This window comes from Meleagris gallopavo, chromosome 7 (genome assembly GCF_000146605.3).
Source record: "Meleagris gallopavo isolate NT-WF06-2002-E0010 breed Aviagen turkey brand Nicholas breeding stock chromosome 7, Turkey_5.1, whole genome shotgun sequence".
Classification (NCBI taxonomy): Eukaryota; Metazoa; Chordata; class Aves; order Galliformes; family Phasianidae; genus Meleagris; species Meleagris gallopavo.
The window spans coordinates 743,159-764,589 of record NC_015017.2 but is presented as its reverse complement, the minus strand read 5'-3'; the positions used below and the strand labels follow the sequence as shown (position 1 = coordinate 764,589).

The 21,431-nt window shown below is 40.7% G+C and overlaps 1 protein-coding gene across 3 annotated transcripts in view; it reads right to left on the bottom strand.

Annotated features, from left to right (window-relative positions):
- The window catches only part of NDUFA10 (NADH:ubiquinone oxidoreductase subunit A10), a 39,227-nt gene extending 17,973 nt beyond the window's left edge, over positions 1 to 21,254 (bottom strand). For all 3 annotated transcript variants that reach the window (XM_010713197.3, XM_031554077.1, XM_031554078.1), the window contains exons 1-7: positions 21,071 to 21,254; positions 19,595 to 19,810; positions 18,724 to 18,810; positions 16,353 to 16,474; positions 13,959 to 14,038; positions 10,969 to 11,023; positions 4,489 to 4,574 (exon numbers count right to left, since the gene is read on the bottom strand). In XM_010713197.3, coding sequence (XP_010711499.1) covers positions 4,489 to 4,574; positions 10,969 to 11,023; positions 13,959 to 14,038; positions 16,353 to 16,474; positions 18,724 to 18,810; positions 19,595 to 19,810; positions 21,071 to 21,185 — 761 coding nt within the window. In that variant the 5' untranslated portion in view covers positions 21,186 to 21,254. The remainder of the gene's footprint in view (positions 1 to 4,488; positions 4,575 to 10,968; positions 11,024 to 13,958; positions 14,039 to 16,352; positions 16,475 to 18,723; positions 18,811 to 19,594; positions 19,811 to 21,070) is intronic.
- Positions 21,255 to 21,431: the final 177 nt, after the last annotated feature.

Below are 21,431 nucleotides of genomic sequence, written 5' to 3'. Positions count from 1 at the left end.
GAGATAAAAGATGTGTTTTGCAACTGATTTATATGGGTGCGGCTCCCTGGTCTGATTAGCTTGCTTACTATTTGCATTACCAAAGAAGTGAGAGGCCCTGACAGGGGTTTCCATATTCCAGGGCCTATACACGTGCAATGAAAAAGCCATCCTCACAATACCCATCAATTCCCCTTTGTCCAGATGTGTCAAGTGAGAGCTGAAGGTGGGAGAGGTGAAAGCATCCCTGTAGCAGAGAACACAAAGCAGCAGAGCCAAACCCTTGCTGCAGCCTAATAGGAACACGAAAGGGCAGCAGGTGCTGGTGTGTGTGATCTGTAGCCCATCTGGGGCACATAGCACCATTAAAGCTTCCTTCCATCAGGAAAAATTAACATGGGCACAAGGCATCTGAAAGCCTGTGCAAGATTCTTTCAGGTTCTTTCTTACTTGGTGTACATTTTTAAAAGAAGTTGGAAGCTGCTCACCATTTCCTGGACAGTTTTGCTTTCACCAAACTTCTGAACACAAAACCACTATCTTGCCAGTGTTACTCTGAAGGCAAGTGGAAGCAGTAAAACTCAAACCATACTAACATTTAAATTAACGGTTTGTTGCATTGTGAGAGCTCAGTAACATAGCCACACGCTGCCAAAAGAAGAAGTGATTTCTTATTATCTGCAATGACAAGTCTTGTAAAGGAAACCCTCTCATCATCGCCCAGGGTTCAATGAAAAATTAACTCCTCAGCAGTGCTATTTATTCTTTTCCACAGTTACAAAGCGCAATTTTCATACAATATCTTAATACAGCACTCTTTGTGTGCTTTCTTTTAACTCCCTCCTACACTCCACAAGTACCAGTGCGAAGCTATAGGAAAAACAGTAACTTATAAGTATTTTCTCCTTTCAAAGGAAATCTGATTTCCATAGCTTTATGGGATACATCCACCAGGTGTATTTTTTAATTACTACATACAGAAAACTCTTCTGAGATGCTTAAAGGGCACTCAAATCCTGACTTGTTTCTCTTAAATGCCACTGAAAGCTGCTCTTCTGTGATATACCTTCAGCCCTTGATAGAAAAGCCAGACAAAAGGCACAACAGTACTGCTGATATTAGGAGACAACTGAAGTAACAGCACAAACGAGTAAAAGAGATTTACAGGATTCTTTTTCACAGAATAAATCAATTTAACTTACTATTCCAGTGCCTGTATCACAATCAAGTCTGAAATTCTAAGCACAACAAGAAGAAGTACTTGCAGAGCATGCTACTGGCACCCAGGTGGGAGCAGCTCTGCAGGAATGGGCATGGTGGGCACCAAGCTGTACAGGGGCCAGCAGAGTGCCCTTGAGACAAAGAAGACTGATTGTGTCCTGAGTGCACAGAGCTAAGTATCGACAGCAGGACAAGGGAGGGGATCCTTCCCTTCTGCTCTGCCACACCTGGAGTGCTGGGTTCAGTTCTACCTACCAGGACAAGAGAGACCTGGGCAGACTGGAGGGAGTCCAGCCAAGATGCGGAAAGTACCAGAGCAACTCTCCTAAGAGGAAAAGCAATAAGAAATCTGGCACTGTTCAGCCTGGAAAGGGGAGGAGGCTCAGAGGGATTTCATCAACGTATTTAAAAAAACAAACCAAAAAAACCCACAATGCTGAAGAGAGGATACAGAGGTTATGGGGTCTCCTCCTTGCAGATCTCTGAAAGCCACCTACTGTGGGTGTCCCTGCTGGAGCAGAAGTCGTGCCAGAGTGACCCAGAGGTCCCTTCTGTAATTCTATGAAATTCAGGGAAAAGTGTTCAATTATATGCTTCTTTAAAGCCCTGCATTTCCACCAACTTGTGAGAGAAAACCTGAAATTAACATGACTGTATACTTGTTAAGCTTTGTTTTAAAAATGCAGCAGCTATACTGAACTTGCTACCCCATACATGCAGTCTGATGTTATTCTGTAAAATGAGAAGCTTATCTCACTTCAGTCAAGGCTAAACCTATTAATACTCTTCTAAGTGTAGATATTTTTTTAATGTGGGATTATCCAGGGAACATTTTGTTCATCAACATGACTCAAGAGTGGCAGTCCTAATGCTTCATCTGCAATGCATGTAGACTCACTTGCTTACATGCATGTCAATGATTTGATTCATATCCCTTCAAGTTTGGAGGGCTAGCTCTCTCTTCAACATTGCTCTGCAGACACATGCAACCTTACCAGTAGCACTCCACAACTAAATTGGAACAGAGATCATCATGGAGTACTTGCAAAGAATTACTTTAATCAAATTTGACTTTATTTCAGCAAGAAGCTTTCCACTGTCTGATTTTGATTTCTTCACACCCAATTAAACAGACATATTTAAGAAAAAAAAAAGAACAAAATATCTTTGAACTGCTACACGTTACAATTTTGCTTGTTATTATACAGAAGAAAGGAAAAAAACTGCAAATTAAGATTAAAGCTCTGATTTAGGATTATTTTCTGGGAGTCAGACAGAAAGAGCACAAAAGCACTTATCTTCCACGCACTCTTCCAAGTTTGGCTGTTTCCTTTTTACCCTACAGCCAGCTTCTTGACTGCTGTGAAGATACTAAAAAGCAGACAGCTGAAAAATTACTTTTAGAAAAACACTCTAAACATAGCCAATCTAAACAGCATCACACCTAAATCTCACTACAAGGTTGCCCTGTCAACAAGCTCTGATGAAGAATACCAAGTTGCCAGAGCAGCAGAGACACCACCATGTCAACTGCACAAATACTGTTTTAAAACTGCATGCCTGTCTGTATATAGTGCTTAATTAGGAGCTGAAGTGCTCGCAAAATACATTTCCAATAATAGGAACCACAGGTCACAGTAATTGGGAAATGCTTGGAGAAATTGGCTGCTTGTGGCCTGGACAGATGTGCTGATTGCCAGGTAAAGAACTATCCAGACAGCCAGGCCCAAAAAGATGCTGCCAGCAGAGTTAAATGCAGTTTGGTAGTCATAATCAGTGATCCCTCATCAATGATACAGATGATGGAATTAAGTGAGCCCTCAACAAGTTTGAAGACACCAAGCTGCAAGAGCATCGATCTGCTTGAGTCCATGCAGTTGGACTCAGCTGATTAATCAGCCTGTGCACGTCACTCTGTAGATCCCTCCTGCCCTCAAGCAACTGCATGGCAGCCAATAAAGCTAAATGCTGGGTGCTGCACATGGGTCACAACAACCCCATGCAGCAGCATAGGCTTGGAAAGACCAGCAGTAAAGAACCTGAGGGTGCTGACAATCACCTGAATGAGCCAGCAGCACAGCCAGGTGGCCAAGAAGGCCAACAGCACCCTGGTTTGCATCAGCAAACAGCAGCACTGGGGAAACAAGAAGCCTGGAGAAAAGAAGGCTGCAAGGCAACCTGATGGCAGCCTTCCAGTATCTAAAATGGAGCTACAGGAAAGAACGGGACAGATTTTTTAGCAGGGTCTGTGGCAACAGGACAAGAGGAAATGGTTTCAATGGTTTCAATGGTTTCAAGCTCAAAGAAGGTAGATTGAGGTTAGATATAAGGAAAAAATCTTTTACAGTGAGGATAGTGAGGCACTGGAACAGGTTGCCTAGTGACTTGGATGATGCCCTGTCCCTGGAGACTTTCAAGGTGAGGCTGGATCAGATCCTGGGCAACCTGATCTAGCTGTGGTGTTCCTGTGCATTGCAGGGGACCTGGACTAGACGGCCTTCAGATGTTCCTTCCAACTATAAGGATTCTATGATTGTCCCCTTGTACACAGCACTGGTGAGACAACACTCTGAATATTGTGTTCTGTTTTAGGCTTCTTGTTACAAGGAGGATATTGAGGTTCAGAGAAGAGCAACAAAATTGGTGAAGAGACTAGAAAACAAGACATGAGGAGCCAGTTGAGGGAACTAGGATTGTTCAGACTGGAGAAAAGGAGGCTGAGGGAAGATCTCATTGCACTACAAGTACCTGAAAGCCAGTTACAGTGAGGTGGCTAGTTGTTTGTTCAGACCAGTGACAGGACACAAGGAAATGGCCTCAAGTTGCACCATGAGAGGTTTAGATCGGATATCAGGAAGAATTTCTTCAGTGAAAGGGTGGTCACACACTGGAAGTGGCTGCCCAGAGAGGTGATGAAGTCCCCTTCCCTAGAGGCATTTAAGAGACATGTGGCTGCGGCCTAAGGGACATGGTTTAGTGGTGGACTTGATAATGTTAAGTAATGGCAGGACACTATCTTGAAGGTCTTTTCCAACCTAAATGTTCCATGATTCTTGTACTTCATTAATAGAAAGGGATGTCTGTCTGAAGTCTCTCCTCCAACTGGTTAGCAGCAACAGAACTCCACACTCATTTTACAACAGCAACAGTATTAAAAATGTCTACTGTCACTGCTGACTTGACAAAAAACAAAGCACAGTGCAAATATAAATATACCTTAAAAAAGGTCAAGGCTTTAACAATTCCCAGAAATCCAGTGCTAAACAATATTGGAAGATATATACTTACAAAAGTCTCAAATGATGGAAAGAAACATCATCTTGTTCCAGCCATGGGCCCTTGTCAAATTTCAAGTACTCAATGTCTTCAATTACCTGAAATCAGAGGAAAAAAATTACATTAACAGGTGGTCTGATGAGAATGTCAAAGCAGCCACCTCCAGCCACTGAAGTAACTGAAATATACTCTTATGCAGTAAAAAGGTCTCCCTGCTAAAACTGTATTAAAAACACAGACATTTTAAGCTAACGTATGATCTGAGTCACATTTCTGGAGGTAGCAGCCCTGCTGTAAGCACTGCACAGACACACAGTGGCCAGCACTATAGTTCCTGCTGACCTAAGCCTTGGCTGGGATTAAGTAGGCTGGAGAGGTGTTATGTTTCCAAGCTCTTACACCATCTATAACTTTCTTCTTCAACCTGCCGTTGAGACTGAAAGGGAAAAAACACAAGCTCACTCCAAAGGCAAATCAAAGAGAGAATGAAAAGGAGTCTAAATTTAACCCTTTCTTTTGCAAGTAAAATCATTATGCTTTGTGCTGCATATGAAGCCTGTTTTCTTTCAAAAAGGAGAAGTAGTCTACTGACTGAGAAAAGCTGAAGTGCAATGAAACTGTTCCTTGATGTTGCTGGGCACGGTTCACAAGACAGAAATGGGGGCACACTCCAGGCTGGAATAGGGTGGCTCTTGAATTAGCAGAAGTCTAAAGATTCTGGATTTGATTAGATGTGAAAACCTATCCATGCTCACGTGCATCGAGAGTAGAAAGGAAGGGCAAAAGTCTCCATTTGACACCACGAACCATTCAAACAAGTAACATCTCAGCAAATCACCCTGCTAGCATCACCAGAATTTCCAATCCCATATTTGAGCTTCATTTACAATCTTGTTCCATCAGAAAATAGATCTTTGCTGGTCCATTGAGCAATTGTTTAACACAAGCCTGAGGTTATCACACATGACCTACTTGCTACAAAGGAAACCCAAACCGGTGTCAGGACAATGCACTTAAGATAAAACCTCAGAGCAACTTGGGAAAGAATAGATCCATGGCAACTCCTATCACTTCACAGATGCCTCTTGTAGAAGGAAAGGATAAAGCTATTGAGGTCAGGGCTGAAATCCTCAGGACATATTGTTGATCCACTGACAACAAAGCAAGCAGACGCCAGTAATAAGGTGATAAAATAATCAGAAAAGCTTTTATTCTTTACATTTAAATCCATAGTGACCTATTCCTTGCAATCACAGTGAAAACTAAATCCCTTTTATTACCACCTGAAGGGTAATAAAAACACACTACAACAAAAGAGTCCCAACTAAAAAGGTCCACTCTGGCAGTATTACATTTTCATGGCAAGAAGTAGCAGCTTAGAGATAGGAGTAACTGAACCATCATTTAACTGAAGCCTTTATATTTGCTGAAGACTAAATTAGCTGATTAAAGACTTGAAAAATATGGTTAATATGTGACAGCATCAAAGTACATTTAAAATTGCAAGCAAGATGCTGTTCAACCATTTTATATCTTTTACAAATAATTAAGTTCTTAAGTGAGATATCATAGCTAAGAGCATGAGAAACCTATTTCTTATATTAAATAAAACAGATGACAAATTCACCTGTTGATGGAAAAAAAACATTTCAAGCCTCAAAAACACTGCAGAAAGCTGCACCACAGACATCTAGATGAGTTTTCAAGATTATACTTGGAAGCTGCTTGTTCCCTGACACAGCTGCTTGACACAGTAAGATTATCATTTTTACAAATGAAAAAGATGAATGTTGTTAGTTCAAATGTCCATTATTCTTAATTTAGAAGTTAAACTTACAACATACCTCCCATTAGATATGCAAAAGCAATTACTTCCCTACTCCACAGCAGAGCTTACCCCACTATGGCTGATGACAGGACTAATAATAGTGCTGCTGACAAAAGGGCTCAGACCACGTCGAGGGGAAAAAAGAAATTAATACCCAAATTAGTTTTGCACACTTATTAGCACATCAGAAATCTTCACCAGCAGCTCATTAATAATGGTATCAGCCCTCATCCTCCAACTAGGCCAGAAGAACAGCTTTTTAATTCACAAGGAATGCATCAGCACCTCCTGGGAATTAGTAGCAAATAAATGATTTAGGCCTGACTAAACAGCACAACATGTAACAATGGCCAGGAGAAATCAGGTCTTAATATACCACAGAGCTTGGTAGGATTTAGAAAAAACGGTTTTCAATAATGAGGCTCCTTTCCATAATCTTTGCAATTAAGCCAATACAAACAGCTTACAATTTCTAAGCTGGTTTTCATGGTGATCTGGAGAGCTCTGTTGTTAGAAGAACTCCAGCGAGAGCAGAAGGCAACGCAGTTATGGGACAAAGGATGGTCTGTCAGCCAAATCAAGTTTCTCCTTAAGTAAAATGCAGGGTGCAAGGAGCAATGCAGGATCCAACCCCAGGAACTCTTGCAGGCAGAAGCTCAGCACACAAACAGCAGCTGCAACCAAAAACTTCATGCCAGCTAGCTCAGAATCCTTGCAATTCCACACTGGCAAGGGACGTGGTACAGAGCTGGTCTGTCAGCAGCCCCCAACGTAGATAATTTTCTCCAGTTTACACAAGGTGGGGTCATTGAATAAAATCAATGCATAATACAAAACACTGCTTACAAGTACAGAGGAACTGGAACTGTTCCAGTCCTGTTTGTAAGTTATAACCCTTCTATATTCATTCTTTTTTTTAAAAAGGGGAAATAAAACAGAAATCTTTTTTTTTTAATTTGAAAAGCCAACATTTTATATTTTGTTCTCATGTAAATGTAGTTTGAAATTCCTAACCAAGTTCATTTGAGCACTTACAAATCCTTTAATTGTTACAACCAATCTTAATTACAATATGAAGCCCCAACTGATCTTTTTAAAAGGCACTTCACAAATAGAAGTTCTAAGTCGCACATGTTTTCTATAAGCAATTCAAAAACTATTAAACTATAAAGTCATACAAAATTAAGTTCCAAATTGTAAAGAATTTTTAGCTGGAAGCTGGCTAACAGTTAAACATCACTCTCTATTAGCAGGATACAGCTGCCTACACACAAAAACCCTTTAAGCAAAAACCAATTCCCCTCTGTTCTCCCTTATTTACAAATGTCAGTCTTTTCACTTCAAAGGTAAACTGAATCCAAACATAAGGGAATAAATGTCATTCTTTCAAATGGAAAAAAATCCTAGTTTCTGTAACTAATATCTAACAATGAGAATATGACACCATCTTGCACTTGGAATTCAATAATCTGTCCTCTATTCCAGATTTGTCCAACTAAATTAAGAAAAGGATCATCAGTGTGCACTCTTGTTACGATCAGTAACGACACAAATTTGCTGAACTTCATAGACTTGACTTGAGCTTTAGACAGACTTTAAACTCTGATTTGCAGGATTAAAATAAAACCTCTAGCAATGGCTTTCTAGGAAGTCTAGGGAGAAAACAAATGGCTTTATTCTGACCACTTCAAAACACGTTCAGGAAGAATGGAAGAAAACAAACTCTCATTTCTTCCAACAAACATCTCCACACTTTGAAATAGAGCTCTCAACTCTTATCATCCTTTCCGATATCCTGAAAAGCTAACAATAATTGCTCAAATATTCTCATCCACATACTGACCTCTTCTTTTTCATTCATTTCACCCTTTTCCTGTCTAATTTCGTCCCTCAATAAATAATTTTAAAATTTCAGGACGAAGAAAAAATAGGAACATTTAGTCCCTTCAATCATTTTGTCTTCCTGAAAGCAATGCAGAAGGAATTACATCAGAATTGTCCACCTGTAATGATTACAGGTGGCTATCTGCATACGTAAAGTTAAATCTCACAACAAAGGCAAAGAAAGGCCTTTGGTATTTAAAAATTATAGATATTCCATTTTTAGAAACTTCCCTTTTTGCAATACTCTAAAAACACCTATTTTATATGACTAATGGAGCTTCAAGAATTTTAAGGACTGGGAAGTCCATACCAATATTTCCAGCTTTACAAAACCTTTATGCATGGAAACAAAAGCTCTTAGGTGAATGGTACTGTAACGCACACTGCACAAGTAGAATCTACTCTGAGCTTCCAAACAAAGTCAGCCCCTAGAGAGTAAAGTTTACTGCAGGATTCAACTGAACTAAATCACTGACTCCAACTGCATGTACTACACTCACAGAGCCAAGAGATTTTCCATCTGTTTGCTCATAGGATTAAGCTTTGCCATCTGGCTCAAGGAGAAAAAATGCAAGTCAGTAACAATAACATTATGCTTCTTTGTGAAAAAAAAGTAATGCTGTCACTGTATATGCTCCAGCATGGGTGGATATGAGTGTCAGCTCTACCAACTGAACAGAGCAACAGCAGAACCCCTTTGACAGAAGTCAAACCTAACTTGCTCTTATCTATGGACCTAACAAAAAGCCTCTCTTACTACTTCTCATTTCACAGCTATAGCCTGGCCAACAGCAGCATAACATACTTGTAATGGTTGGGAGTGACAGCTCCCATAGGGCAACCAGTTCTCTCTGAAAACTTGAAAACACACAATTCAGGATCTCCAAGTTTCACTGCTGCTGTGGAGAGTCTTCCACAGCTGTGGTGGGCTGATCCCAGCTGGCAGCTAAGCCCCCACCCAGCTGCTCGCTGCTCCGCAGTGGGAAGTGAAGTGGGGGAGCAAGAGAATTAGAAGGACAAAAGCAAGAACAGCTAATAAGTCAAGACAAAGATAGTTTAATAAACAAAAAGGAAGAGAAAAAGCAAAAAAAAACAAGCAGTGATGCACAGGCAATCACTCACCAGCTCACAATAGCAGATGGGTGCCCAGTTAGTCCTCAAGCAAAGGCCACTTTGGAACTTTGCCCTCCATGGCAGAGTATGATGTTACATGGTACAGAATACCCCTTTGGTCAGTTTGGGTCAGCTGCCACAGCTGGAATGAAAGATTACTTCCATCCCAGCTGGACCTCTACGTCCATAAGTGAGGAATGCAGTAGTAGGTTACCTCCTTCAGTGCTTCAAAATGTTCAAATATGCTTGGGTACAAGCAGTCAGATACCTCCCTCACTGCAAATGCCAAGGTTGGCAGTAACAATCTCAATTAAAGCTTGCAAGAGGGGTCAAGGACAACAAAAAGGCCTTCTTCAAACACACTGCACATAAAACTAACACTAGAGGCAATGTAGACCCACTGATGAATGAGGTGGGTGCCCTGGTGACAGAAGACAGAGAAGGCAGAGTTACTAAATGTCTTGTCTGTCTATACTGCTACAGGCTGTCCTGAGGAGCCTCATACCCCTGAGGTCCCAGAGGAAGTTGGAATAAAGCAAGAGTTTGCCTCGGTTATGAGGACTGGGTTAAGGACCAGTTAAGCAATCTGGACATCTGTAAGTCCACGGGACCTGATGGAATGCACCTATGGGTGCTGAGGGAGCTGGTAGAAGTCATTGTAAGGCCACTCTCTAAGATCTTTGCTAAGTTGCGACCCTTACTGCTACTCCAGAGTGCAAATGAACTTCAAGGGATTCGCTTCCATCCCAGACAATGAAACACAACCACTACAAATCTGTACAGAATTACACAAAGCCTATCACTGTTTTCAGAGGGGATTGCAGCTACAGAGGTAAAGTTCAAAAGAAGAAAGTTTCTATTATCCCACTATTATTTCCCACAAGGAAGAGCCTTATTTCAACAAATGTAAGTGTTAATGTGTCATGCAAAACACTTTGGAGAAGGTGGTACAGTACAGACACCAGATGCTAGTCAATACAGATGAATAACCCAGGGTTACAAGCTTTGCAACAGCTCTGATTATCAAGTTGTTTGCAATAAGCCAATAATGATCAGCTCTGAGAAAACAACAGCTATTTAACTGTAAAGGAACCTGTGCACCAATCTGGATCATAAGAAGCTGCTTAGTGGCAAAAGCCAACAGAAATAGACCTTATACTGGTAGAAAGAATCTCAGTTGGCTGCTGGGTGTGACTTAATTCTTTGTTAATGCCTTTAGTTCCCAAACTAAGCTATAAAGAACCTTACCTGTCCCACCAGCCACAACACTTCAAAGAAGGATACTAGCCAAAGAGCCAAATACTGTACAGCCCAGAGACTCAGGAAATGCTGTTTCCACTGCCTCAGAATTTGTTTGGAAAAACAATCTAGATGTGGAAACACCTGGCATAAGTTAAATGAACCGAAAGATTCTTTTGAAGAAAAAAAATTAGCAGCAATCATAGAGTAGAACTTGCTTGCTCAGGCAGACAGGTATATTGGCAAAAGGGATGGGGGGAAGGATGTGCACTCTCCTGACAAAAATACAATGCCACTCATAGCATAGTCCCAGCCCAGAACACTGACAGAGCAGCAAGCACTAATTGCATTAAGTAGCTAATTAAGCTTATTATCTAGGATAAGGCTTTTTCTTCATGTTTCTGTTTTGGAAGCAGAAAACTCTTTACCTTCTCCACATCCTCTGCCTCACTTGCTGTGTACTGCAGAATTTCACAGGTCTCACTGCAATGGAAAAAAAAAAAAAAAAAAGAAGTTGAGCTCACAGGACACAACTGCTTTTAACATCTTCTCACCTCTACACCAAAATGAAGCAGAAATTACATTCAAAAGCACAAAAACAGAACCAAAATCTTTTTTTATTTTTTCCAGAGCCTGCAATAGGTCTGTTGGATCTGTGAGTTGTTTCTTTCCTGACATAAAATTGTACAAACGACCTGTAGAACGTCTACAGTTTTAGTTCAATAAGAAAAATATCCCACCTATGAATTTGTTTCCATTTCACTGTTACCAATGGCACAATAGCCCAATCTACTTGACAACATAAAACTGTTTAACCCAAAGCTTCAGCAGACCTTCCATCTTACGTGTACATTAACACTAGTGGGTAAGTCTTAAGAAAATAATACATTCATTTGTGATTATTACTAAGTCTGAGCTAATGCAACAGAGGCAGCAGTATCTATGTGTAGAACAAAGAACATATTGAGTAGGCAACATGCTGTTTTTTTAATTGTACAGCATCCTTCATGGAAAAGTCACTTCTAAGTTTAATCAGAATCGAGGCAGGCCGTGTAAACAATGCTGCTGGAAGCTGGAGTGCTAACAAAATAAAAAGTTGCAGCAGTTTAAGCTGGTGCCTCATCTGCATTACCATCTTTCAGCAGAACAGCTTTGGCCAACAAAAACCAGTTTCTTTATGAAGTGTCCTTTATTTACATGAAGCTCCAAACTTTTACACTGTCAGCCATTCAACTGGTGCTCCCAATAGTGGACTGTTAAAAGAGGGGTTTTCTTCCAATTCAGGGGGAAAAAAAAGCAGAAACCTCACACAACTCCTCAGTCACAAAAAGAACACAACTTGTTTGTTTTAAAGGGAGCTGCTGTAGGATGTGAACACACACCTTCAGTTTCAACTGTCACAAATGAGAAGGGAGGCCAGGCCTCAGCCTTACACTGGCAGCTGCATTAGCAATGCAGATCAAATCACTTGATACTCTGCATGTTATCAGGGCTTTTATTATGTGAAAACAGCTGCTCAGTGGAAGAACTATTGGATATGAAAGATAGCATCAATGATCTGAGACACTGGATCAGAAAAGAAAGTCAAACAAAAGACAAAAGCTGTCTGTTCATAATCACCAAGAACCTGCCACATAGCACTCAGCTCACAAATGAATTAAAAAAAATTATATGTAGATAGATGGACATAGATAGATATACATAGATAGATAGATATAAAGACATTCTCAGGCATATCAGACTAGAAAGGAAGCACAAATTTTATGTTCAGCAAATATTCACTCTAAGACTCAAGTATCAGGAAATCCAGTATTACTTAGTTTGTCTACAGACTCACAGCCAGGCATGATCATCATTTGGTGCACCACTGAGCAAGTCAGCAAGCAAACAGTTAAAGGCAATTGAAGGCAGTGTACATCTATGCAATATGCAAGTCATCGGTGAGGTCCAGAGACAGACAGAGCTGAAGTTTCACATGTTCAGATCTCCTCCCACCAAGGGAACGGAGACATCTCTCTTCAGGCCTGAGCATGCAGATCGATGTGACAAGCCATTGTGAGCCTGGGCACTGATGAGGATGCCAAGTAGAGGGTGTTTGCTTAACAACTGTACTGACCACATCCAGACAAAGGGGAACGAGTTGAAATCACAGCAGGACCAGTTAGGCTAGGTTTAGCCTCACTGAACAACACAGTGTTTTTCTGAGGCTAGATTTGATCCAAAGAATAAGCAGCATTTTCCTCCTTCAAGTAAATTCAAACCTATTCTGCCCTCAGGGGGATGACAGTCCCATCATTTCCCACCCTTCCTCCCTGCCACTTTCTTCTGGCAGCTGTTAATCTGTGTAGGATGCACTCAGAGGCAGCTAACCATATACTGCACCAACAGCTTCTGTCTCTGTATGAATGACAAGCTCAATATTAAGTTATCCACTTCAATTGCTGATAGCACAATTATACTGATTTACCATGGAGCTGAAGCAAGAAAGCAACAAGGAAGCAAGCAAGCAACAGTATTCTTGAAGATCTTCTTTGACTTAAATAAATGAAACTCAATAGTTAGTTTCATGAACAAAACAAGTCTTGCATGAGTAGACTGTTTTGATGTAAAGCTGACCTGACTCTGTAACCTTTAACAGCTTTTTTTCCTGAAAGTAACTTGCTCAGAAGAGCAAGACTGCTCACGCTCACATGTTTTCATATTTGTAAGACAATTTGATTTTTGATAGAGCTATTTCTTAGGAATAGGGACAGCTGACAAATTATTACAGTCTCAAGTTCACAGTTCACACATTCTCACTTCTCAGCCAGAGAAAGTCTGGGAAGTTCAAAGACAAGCACTTCAGCCTGTAAAGGCAGGTAGCAGTGCACTGTTTAACAGTATCAACAAAGTCCGCTGAATCCTCTCCTGGCTGTAATGTGTCTGCCTCATAAAGCAAAGAAACTGAACTAGAACGAGGAAAGAGAAGTCCTTACCTAAAAAACAACCCACCTCTCTCCTGTATCACCATCAAGAAATCAGTCAAAGCTATGACAGCTGAAAAGAGTTCTTAGGGGAGGTAACATCCCAAGTGTGGCATACAACAGATCCAGGCTCATTAGTTCCACTAACAATATCCAATGAATTTACTACTGTACAACATTCCTCCCATCTGCTCCTAAAAACATTTCACTTTTAATACTCCAAAACTGTAGTGGTGACATCAAGCTTCTAAGAAAATAACTATACACAAGTATACACAGACAGCATACCATGGATACAACACCATATAATTAGGGCATCACATTGTAGCACATAGCAGAAAAAGGATTTTCTCACATGATGCAGTTTTATTTGCTTCTATTTGCAAAGATTTTAGGATCATTACACATTTTTTTTATTCAAAGACTCAATGGACAGAGTAGTTTGGTTTGCTAACCTCATTTCTGGTAAGAAGGTTTTCTTATAAGCATCCTCAATGTTCTGGAGATACGAAGCAGACACCTTTTTCTCATAAGGCTAAAAATAGACAGAAAACAGAAGAATAGCATTATAAAGTGTGTTTTCTTTTCCCCATCAGCACAGAAGCCTAAGCAGAAGTTGGTCCTACACCACCTATCAAGAGTTCACTCTTGTATTAGCAGCTATTCAGTGAACCATACTTGAGTTTCAAGACTTAAGTCATATAGAGCATTTAGAGTTTCTTAAACACCAAGAGCACCCAAGGAATGAGTCACAGTGTGTAGTAATCACTGCTTTACACCCATTATCTCCATGCTTTTAATCATTAGACATGAACAAGATTCTTCTGATGTGATAGTGAATCTAGTAAATAAAGGAAAAGACAGGCTCAACAGAATGATGTAAAAGCAAAACAAAAAGCTTTCTTATTTATTTCAGTTTATGGGAATTCTCATTTTTTCTGAGTTTGCATGAACCAAACAATAGTCTCAAAACTTAAATTTTATCAGTCCTTGGAAAGTTATCTACTTGCATAATCAAGGAAATTATAATATTATCATCTAAAAGAAAGGAGAGGATCATCCTCTCCTGGGTCCACGATCCACGAGTCTGCCTTTCCAGCAAGAGAGCCAACGTTAACCCATTTCTCTAGTTTCAGACAGTTGCATAGACAACCATTTTCTTCTTACCTTCTATTGGGATTCAAAGGATATCCTACCAGCTGTTAGACAGTTCACCAGAAGCCTCATCTCCTACACATCTTACCTTAATGTCACGTTTGCATAATAACTGCAATTTCTTTCATTTAGCATGTCTTCCTTCAATTCAATCCTAAAATCAAGACATGATTCCTACCACTATTCAAATAGGAAACACATCCAAAATGCCCACCACATTGGAAGGCGCTGCATCTCTGCCAGCCGGGCCCACTGCAAGGCTTTCCTCTTTCCAGTGCTCTGCAATAACTGTACTCAACATCAATCACAAACACTCCATCCACCAGGAACCCGAAGTTCCATCCCGAAACAAGCCCTACAGTGCCCAGCAGTGCCACTGCCCTAGGGAAGTTCTGTTACACCAGCAATTCCTGCCAGAATGTCTCAAAAGCACCACTGACCTTTTTACTCATAGGGGCAAAGAAAGTGCAGGTTCCCACAATACATTAAGTTTCCATGTCTGTAACTGAAGCTGCTGAAACAAAGAAATCCATAGTTCTCCCACACAAGAGTGCCTTGTTCGTTAAAGAGTAGAGGCGTGTTTAGTCAGCGTCCAAACTGCTGGAGGGCAGGAAAGGAGCCACTCGAGCAGCAGGCAAAGCCATTGAGGCTACCCAGACCACAAAGCAGCAAGGGCAGCCTTACACTTTACAGCTCTGAAGTCACTTCCCCTTGGCAATGATCAGCATCTCTCTCAAATGGACATGAAACAAAATGCTACTGACTTAAACCCAGCATACCAACACACGCGTGCTTCAAGAAGCAGACATCACCAAGCATTTAAGGGACCTAAGAATGGTTTTTGTAATAAATCGAAGCTTTTTTTTAATATATCAGGCTTTCCACAGCTAAATACTTCACCTGAATACAATTTCCTATAGCCTTTGAATAAGGTATAAGGTAAACATCATTTAACCCTCATAATGGATCTGAGAACAGTTACAAGCATGTGTCCAAACACCACAGGAGGTTAAGGAAAAAATCCAAACCAAACATCGTATTTAATCATTACACAAAAACCTCCTATCAATTTTATGATAAAAGATAATCTCAATAAGCCAGTAATGTAATATGGTGATGAATAAGAGGTAAATTTTAAGAGGTAATGCTATAGAATTGAAGTTACTTTTATTTTCAACAGCAATATCTATCCAATGCCATGAATTTAAAAAACAGCTTGAAAGATGCTTGATGATGGGAGTTACAGCAGTTCCAGAGGATTTGGAAAATAAACTGTCAAAGATCAACAATACATAAAGTCACCCATCAAACCTCAGATCACATGGAAATTGCACTGGTGACAAGAATCAACTGTACTCCTTCACAGGTATAAGATTGGCCAGAAGGCTCAATGGTTCTTCTATCGCATGAAAGATCTATAAAAGCTAGCTTAAAGTTTTGTTGTGTTAACATAAAAGCACCAAGCTTTCATAACCGCCCTCCTTTCGGGAAAGTGACTGAATTTGCAGGTCATCCCTACTTGAACTGACACGCAATTAACGTCAACACAGGTCTGAAAGAGCAGTCATCTGGGGAAGCTGGAGAAGGGACTTCTGGCATTCAGGAAGCACAGATCTCAGAGCAAGGAGCACAGTACTTGAATGCAGCTCCCAAAACTGCAGCTAAGAAGACTAACTTTTAAGAGCCAGAATTACCTCTCCTTTCTCTTGAAGCCTCTTCTGCACATCTGGGACAGGTACATCCAAATAAATGACCAAGTGAGGTGGCAGGAATTCACAAATGCCGATCTCTTTAATCTCCTTGTAGTGATCAACACCTGCATTAAAAAACAAAGAAAACACAAAAGCTAAAGCCAGCAGAACTTAATCCAAATGAGGAACAAGCACAAAGGAATAGCATGAAAATTATAACCCACCATTTCTTGAGTGTTTTTCTTGTGTTTGCTAAACACATTCTATTTTCAAATAAATCGTATCCCTTACTATTTTATTTGAAGTTTCCTCTTCATGGTAGATATACCAAGCTTAAGGGTAGGCTTTTCCACAAAGAGGATTCAGTATAACCAGATTCTTCTACCAGATCAACATCTTAAAGCATTCTTTGGGTAATAGTTTGGTGATTAGGAACCTGTAGAGGTTCAGGGGAAGCATTTATTCAATATTTAGGTGGCATTAATAGCACAGGTTCCATTTAACATAGCTTCTCTCAACAAAGCTCATTGGCTCAGCTAAAAACAGTGCCAGGCATTCCAACACAAAGAGCCTGTGAAAAAATTTAAAGTCCACCATTCCCATCATCACAATAAAAAGCTGTCAGTAACATTAAGGATTTTGGTGCAATTGGTTATTTGTTGATTAGATTTTATGTTAAATTGTAGATTACTGGGCTTTGCTTGCAAATTAATAGGATAAAGTTCATTATAACCAGCCCTCAAACTCATTCAGCAAAAAGCTGCAATTTACAGCATATGTTTAAAAAACAAAACAAAAAACCATATCCTAAATCTAAGCCAAAATGGACAAGAAGCACAAGGCAGTCAGGGAAACAAGGGAATGAGTACCTCTACCTCAGGAAAATGCCAGATTTGCTATGAAATGGCAGAAATAAAGTTTCAATTGCATTTTACTTAGGGCGCAGGTGAAGATTCAGCTTTATTAGTATTTTCTACACTTCAGACTTTGCATGTATTTGCCCAAATTCAGCATCCATAACTGAGAGCTACAGAATTGTTGTTGGAAGGAATATCTGCAGATCAGCTAGTTCATTCACTCTACTCAGAGCAGGACCAATAAGAGCAGGTGGCTCAGGACTGTGTCCAGTTTGATTCTGAGCATCTCCAAGCATGGAGCTGCCATAGCCTTCCTGCACAATCTGCTCCAAGATTTGACTACCTTCACAACAGAAAAGGTTTCTACAGATGTTTAACTTGAACTTCTTGTAACCCATTTGTGCTGCTTGCCTTTCATTCTCTTGCTAAATACCACTGAGAAAAGACTCGTTCCATCTCTGTACTTCTCCCCCATCAGGTATTTACACTCATCCTCTCAGAGACTTCTCCAGGCAAAAATGAAAACATCCCAGCTCTCAGCCTTTCCTTATTCAGACACTCTAGCCTCTTCATGACCTTCTTCATGGCCTTTTTCTGGACTCACTCCAGCAATTCCATGTCTGTCTTCAACTGGGAGCTTAGAATTGGTCACAAAACTCCAGATGCGGTCATCACACTGCCTGTGAGCAGCTGACAACACTCTTCATGCAGCACCCAGGATGTTGGTAGCCTTTTGTTCCACAAAGGCACACTGCTTGCTCATGCTGTTGTGCATCAAAAGCTTCAGGTTTCCACAAAACTACATCCCAGACATTTGGCTCCAGTCAAGATCCAGCATCTTCTCTCATCCACTGAGCTAGCTTGCCCCATGGAGCTGACTATTAGGTGATTAAGCACAATTTCTCCTTCATAAAACTGTAACAACTATTTGCAATCACCTTTACATCCTTATTATGTTAAAAATGGCTTCCAGGAGGAACAGCTCCATTACCTTGTTAAAGTCTTGCATTCTCCTCCTTATACTTCTTGCAAGCAAGAAAGGCATTTGCACTCTTCAAAATTCAAAAGGTAACTGGCAATCTAAGGCAAGCAGGCCAAATCCCAATAGTCCATGATTTACCTCCCATCTAATGCTGCAAGATCAAGGTCTGCCTGAAGGACATCTCATAGAAAATTCACAGAAAATATATCACATAAAATCTCACATAGAAAACTCATCTTCATAAGCATGCTCACACACTTAACAAGGGAGGCTCTCTCTAGCTGACAAGATACAAGTAAGCAATACTCAGAATATACAAGTAGAACTGAGGCTTTGAAGAAAGATTAGGAAGTCTCACAGATTGAGACTGGCCTTTAATGAAAGAAAAACCAAGGTGTCAAATACCTCATGAACAAAAGCAAATATTTAAAGTAGTCAGTCTTTCCAGCAGGCTTTTTTCTTTTTTTTTTCTTTTTTTTCAACTCTGGCTGAGATTATGACAAAATAACTTCCCTTTTTCGTGCAAGTAACTTACATCGTTTGTGGATATAGCCCTGTTTAAACATTGCATCCAAAAATACAAAGTCACTGTAGGGAGAGCGCTCCATCACCACACCTTGACCTGCAATTGAAAGTAGATTCCAGTCAGATTGGGCTCAGAAAGACCCCTGGCAGCAGCATTCAAATTTACAGACAGTGCTGTTCTTGCAGACAATTTTCTGAAAACTAGCCTAAGAGATTTTAAATAAAACAAAAGAGCAAGAGTTTTCTGTTCATACAAACATAGATGTGCATGCTAAATGTGCCTGTCTAATCCATATATACTCATACTGTGCCTAGCACTACAGCAAGTAAGGATTAATATATATTTAAGCAGCACATTTATTTTTGTGTTTGAGATGCTTTCTGTACTCACACTTCATGATTTTTTGGAAAACACTTCTATTAAAGCACAAGCAACAGGTAGATCAGTGTTGATTGAGGAAAGCTTTTTGCACCAGAAGACACTCAGAAATTAATTGTAATAATCAGCAGCACAAAGCAGTACTTAGTGAAATCAAAATGACAGAACAAAAGATGTCATCAGGCAATATGCCTAGGGAGTTTTAAAAAGGCTACAGAACTCTCAGTTGTGTTGGTATGTTTAAGATGGCCTTTTTGATATGGATCTATCATTTAAGACTAATGAAACTGCTAAACAGTATGCATTTCCTTCATTAAAAACAATGCAAGACACTGTCCTAACACAAAACGTGCAAGGTATTTTTCTAAATGGGTTACATAATCACACTCGCTAAAAGGGTCTTAATTTCAAAACACAGATTCTAGCAAAACACTTAAAAACATGTGAAGAATTTTCACTCAAGCTAACACAGAAATGAAATGTATTCAATGTGAAATCTAACCTGTGGTGAGCAGATGTTCCAATGCATCAGAGTACTGTAAAACACGGTTACCAAACAGCCAAGCTTGCAGCCTGTAAGAGTGTCCATCAGGGCATTTTGGATCATTGTAAAATCTCTCTAGGTTACAGAAGCCATTAAACCTCTCATCCAGCAGCGGTCCATCCCCTGCGATCCTGTCTTGATAATGGATATCCGCTTCTGGGAAATATTTCATTCCTGACAAAAAAGGCAGAAACTCAAAAGAGGACACCAATCAGAATAGTAAGTTGTACTTGTTTACAATTAGCATCTCCTACTCTCATTTATGTATGAAGGTCTACTCTAAATAACATCTGAAAACAGCACACAAAGCTCTCTGGCCTATCACCTCACAGAAAGCTGATGAAATCCAATTATTAGGTTTTATTGCTCCAGCTCAATGATGTGAGTTGAGCATTTGTTTTAAACAGAACTTTTACCATACAAGTTCTCCATTAACATGGATGCTCTGAGCACATCACAGAAAACACCACCCAAAAACTTCTTAAAGTGCTCGGTGACTTCATGACAGTTGGAAGCTGTAAATGGACATTACTGGAATCAAAATGTCATCTACAATGACCTGACAACATTCCTGTCACCTCAGGTTTCACCAGCACATTAGTCTGCCTCTATCTATACGCCATTAATACTAACTGTGACACTATCTAACAATTTACTAGCCAAGAGTTGATGTTTTGGTTAACTTCTTTTATGCAGGAATCACAATGAGACTGTTAAATTCCAATAAATATTGAAATCATAGACTTGTAGAATCAAAATCAACAAGTTTGGAAAAGATCTCTGAGATCATCCAGTGCAACCATCTACCTACTGCCAACATTTCCACAGTAAGTCACGTCCCTCAGTACAACATCTAAACATTTCTTGAACACCTCTAGGGACAGTGACTCAGCCACCTCTCTGGGCAGCTGGTTCCAGTGCCTGACCATTCTTTCAGAGAAGAAATTGTTCCTAACATCCAACCTGAATCTCCCCCTGCACAACTTGAGGCTGTCACCTGTGCCCTATTGTTAGTTACACGAGATAAGAGGCAGACCCCACTTCACCACAGCCTCCTTTCAGGGAGCTGTAGAGAGCAATAAGGCCTCTCCTGAACTTCCTCTACTCCAGACTGAACCACCCCAGTTCCCTCAGCTGCTCCCTATAAGACCTCACTGACCTTTTCTGGACCCTCCAGGGCTACAATGTCTCTCCTGCAGTGAGGGGCCCAACATTGAACACAGAACTCAAGGTGCAGCCTCACTAAAGCTGAGTACAGAGGGACAATCACCTCCCACTCCTGCTGACTGCACTATTTCTGACACAAGCCAGGATGCCATTGGTCCTCTTGGCCTGCTGGCTCACGATCAGCCTGCTGCTGACCAACACCCTCAGATCCATTTCCTCCACAGTCTTCTGGCTACTCTGCACACTATAGGGAAAATAAAGCCATACCTAATTTATCGGCAATTTGCTGTGCCAGCTTGCCCTTCCCAGACGACAGGTTGCCATCCACTGTGAAGATTTTACTGTATTCGTTGAATTTTTTAGAGGCTCTCTCTCCCAGCATGTAAGCCAGCCAGCCATACTGCAAAGGGCGCTGGGAGCTGATGTGAATGCTTGCCTGAAAGACAACACAGCAATACGATTAAAAGCTGACAGCGCTCTTAAGCCAAACCGGGCATATTTTTCACAGACGCACATCTCGCACAGGGGTCACACAACAAGCTCGGCGCCGAAGGTCACCTCCCCCTCCCTTCTCCTGTTCTCTCCGCCCCCCCCGAGGCCCTGCCGTCCCCGGGTTCCCGCTCACCGC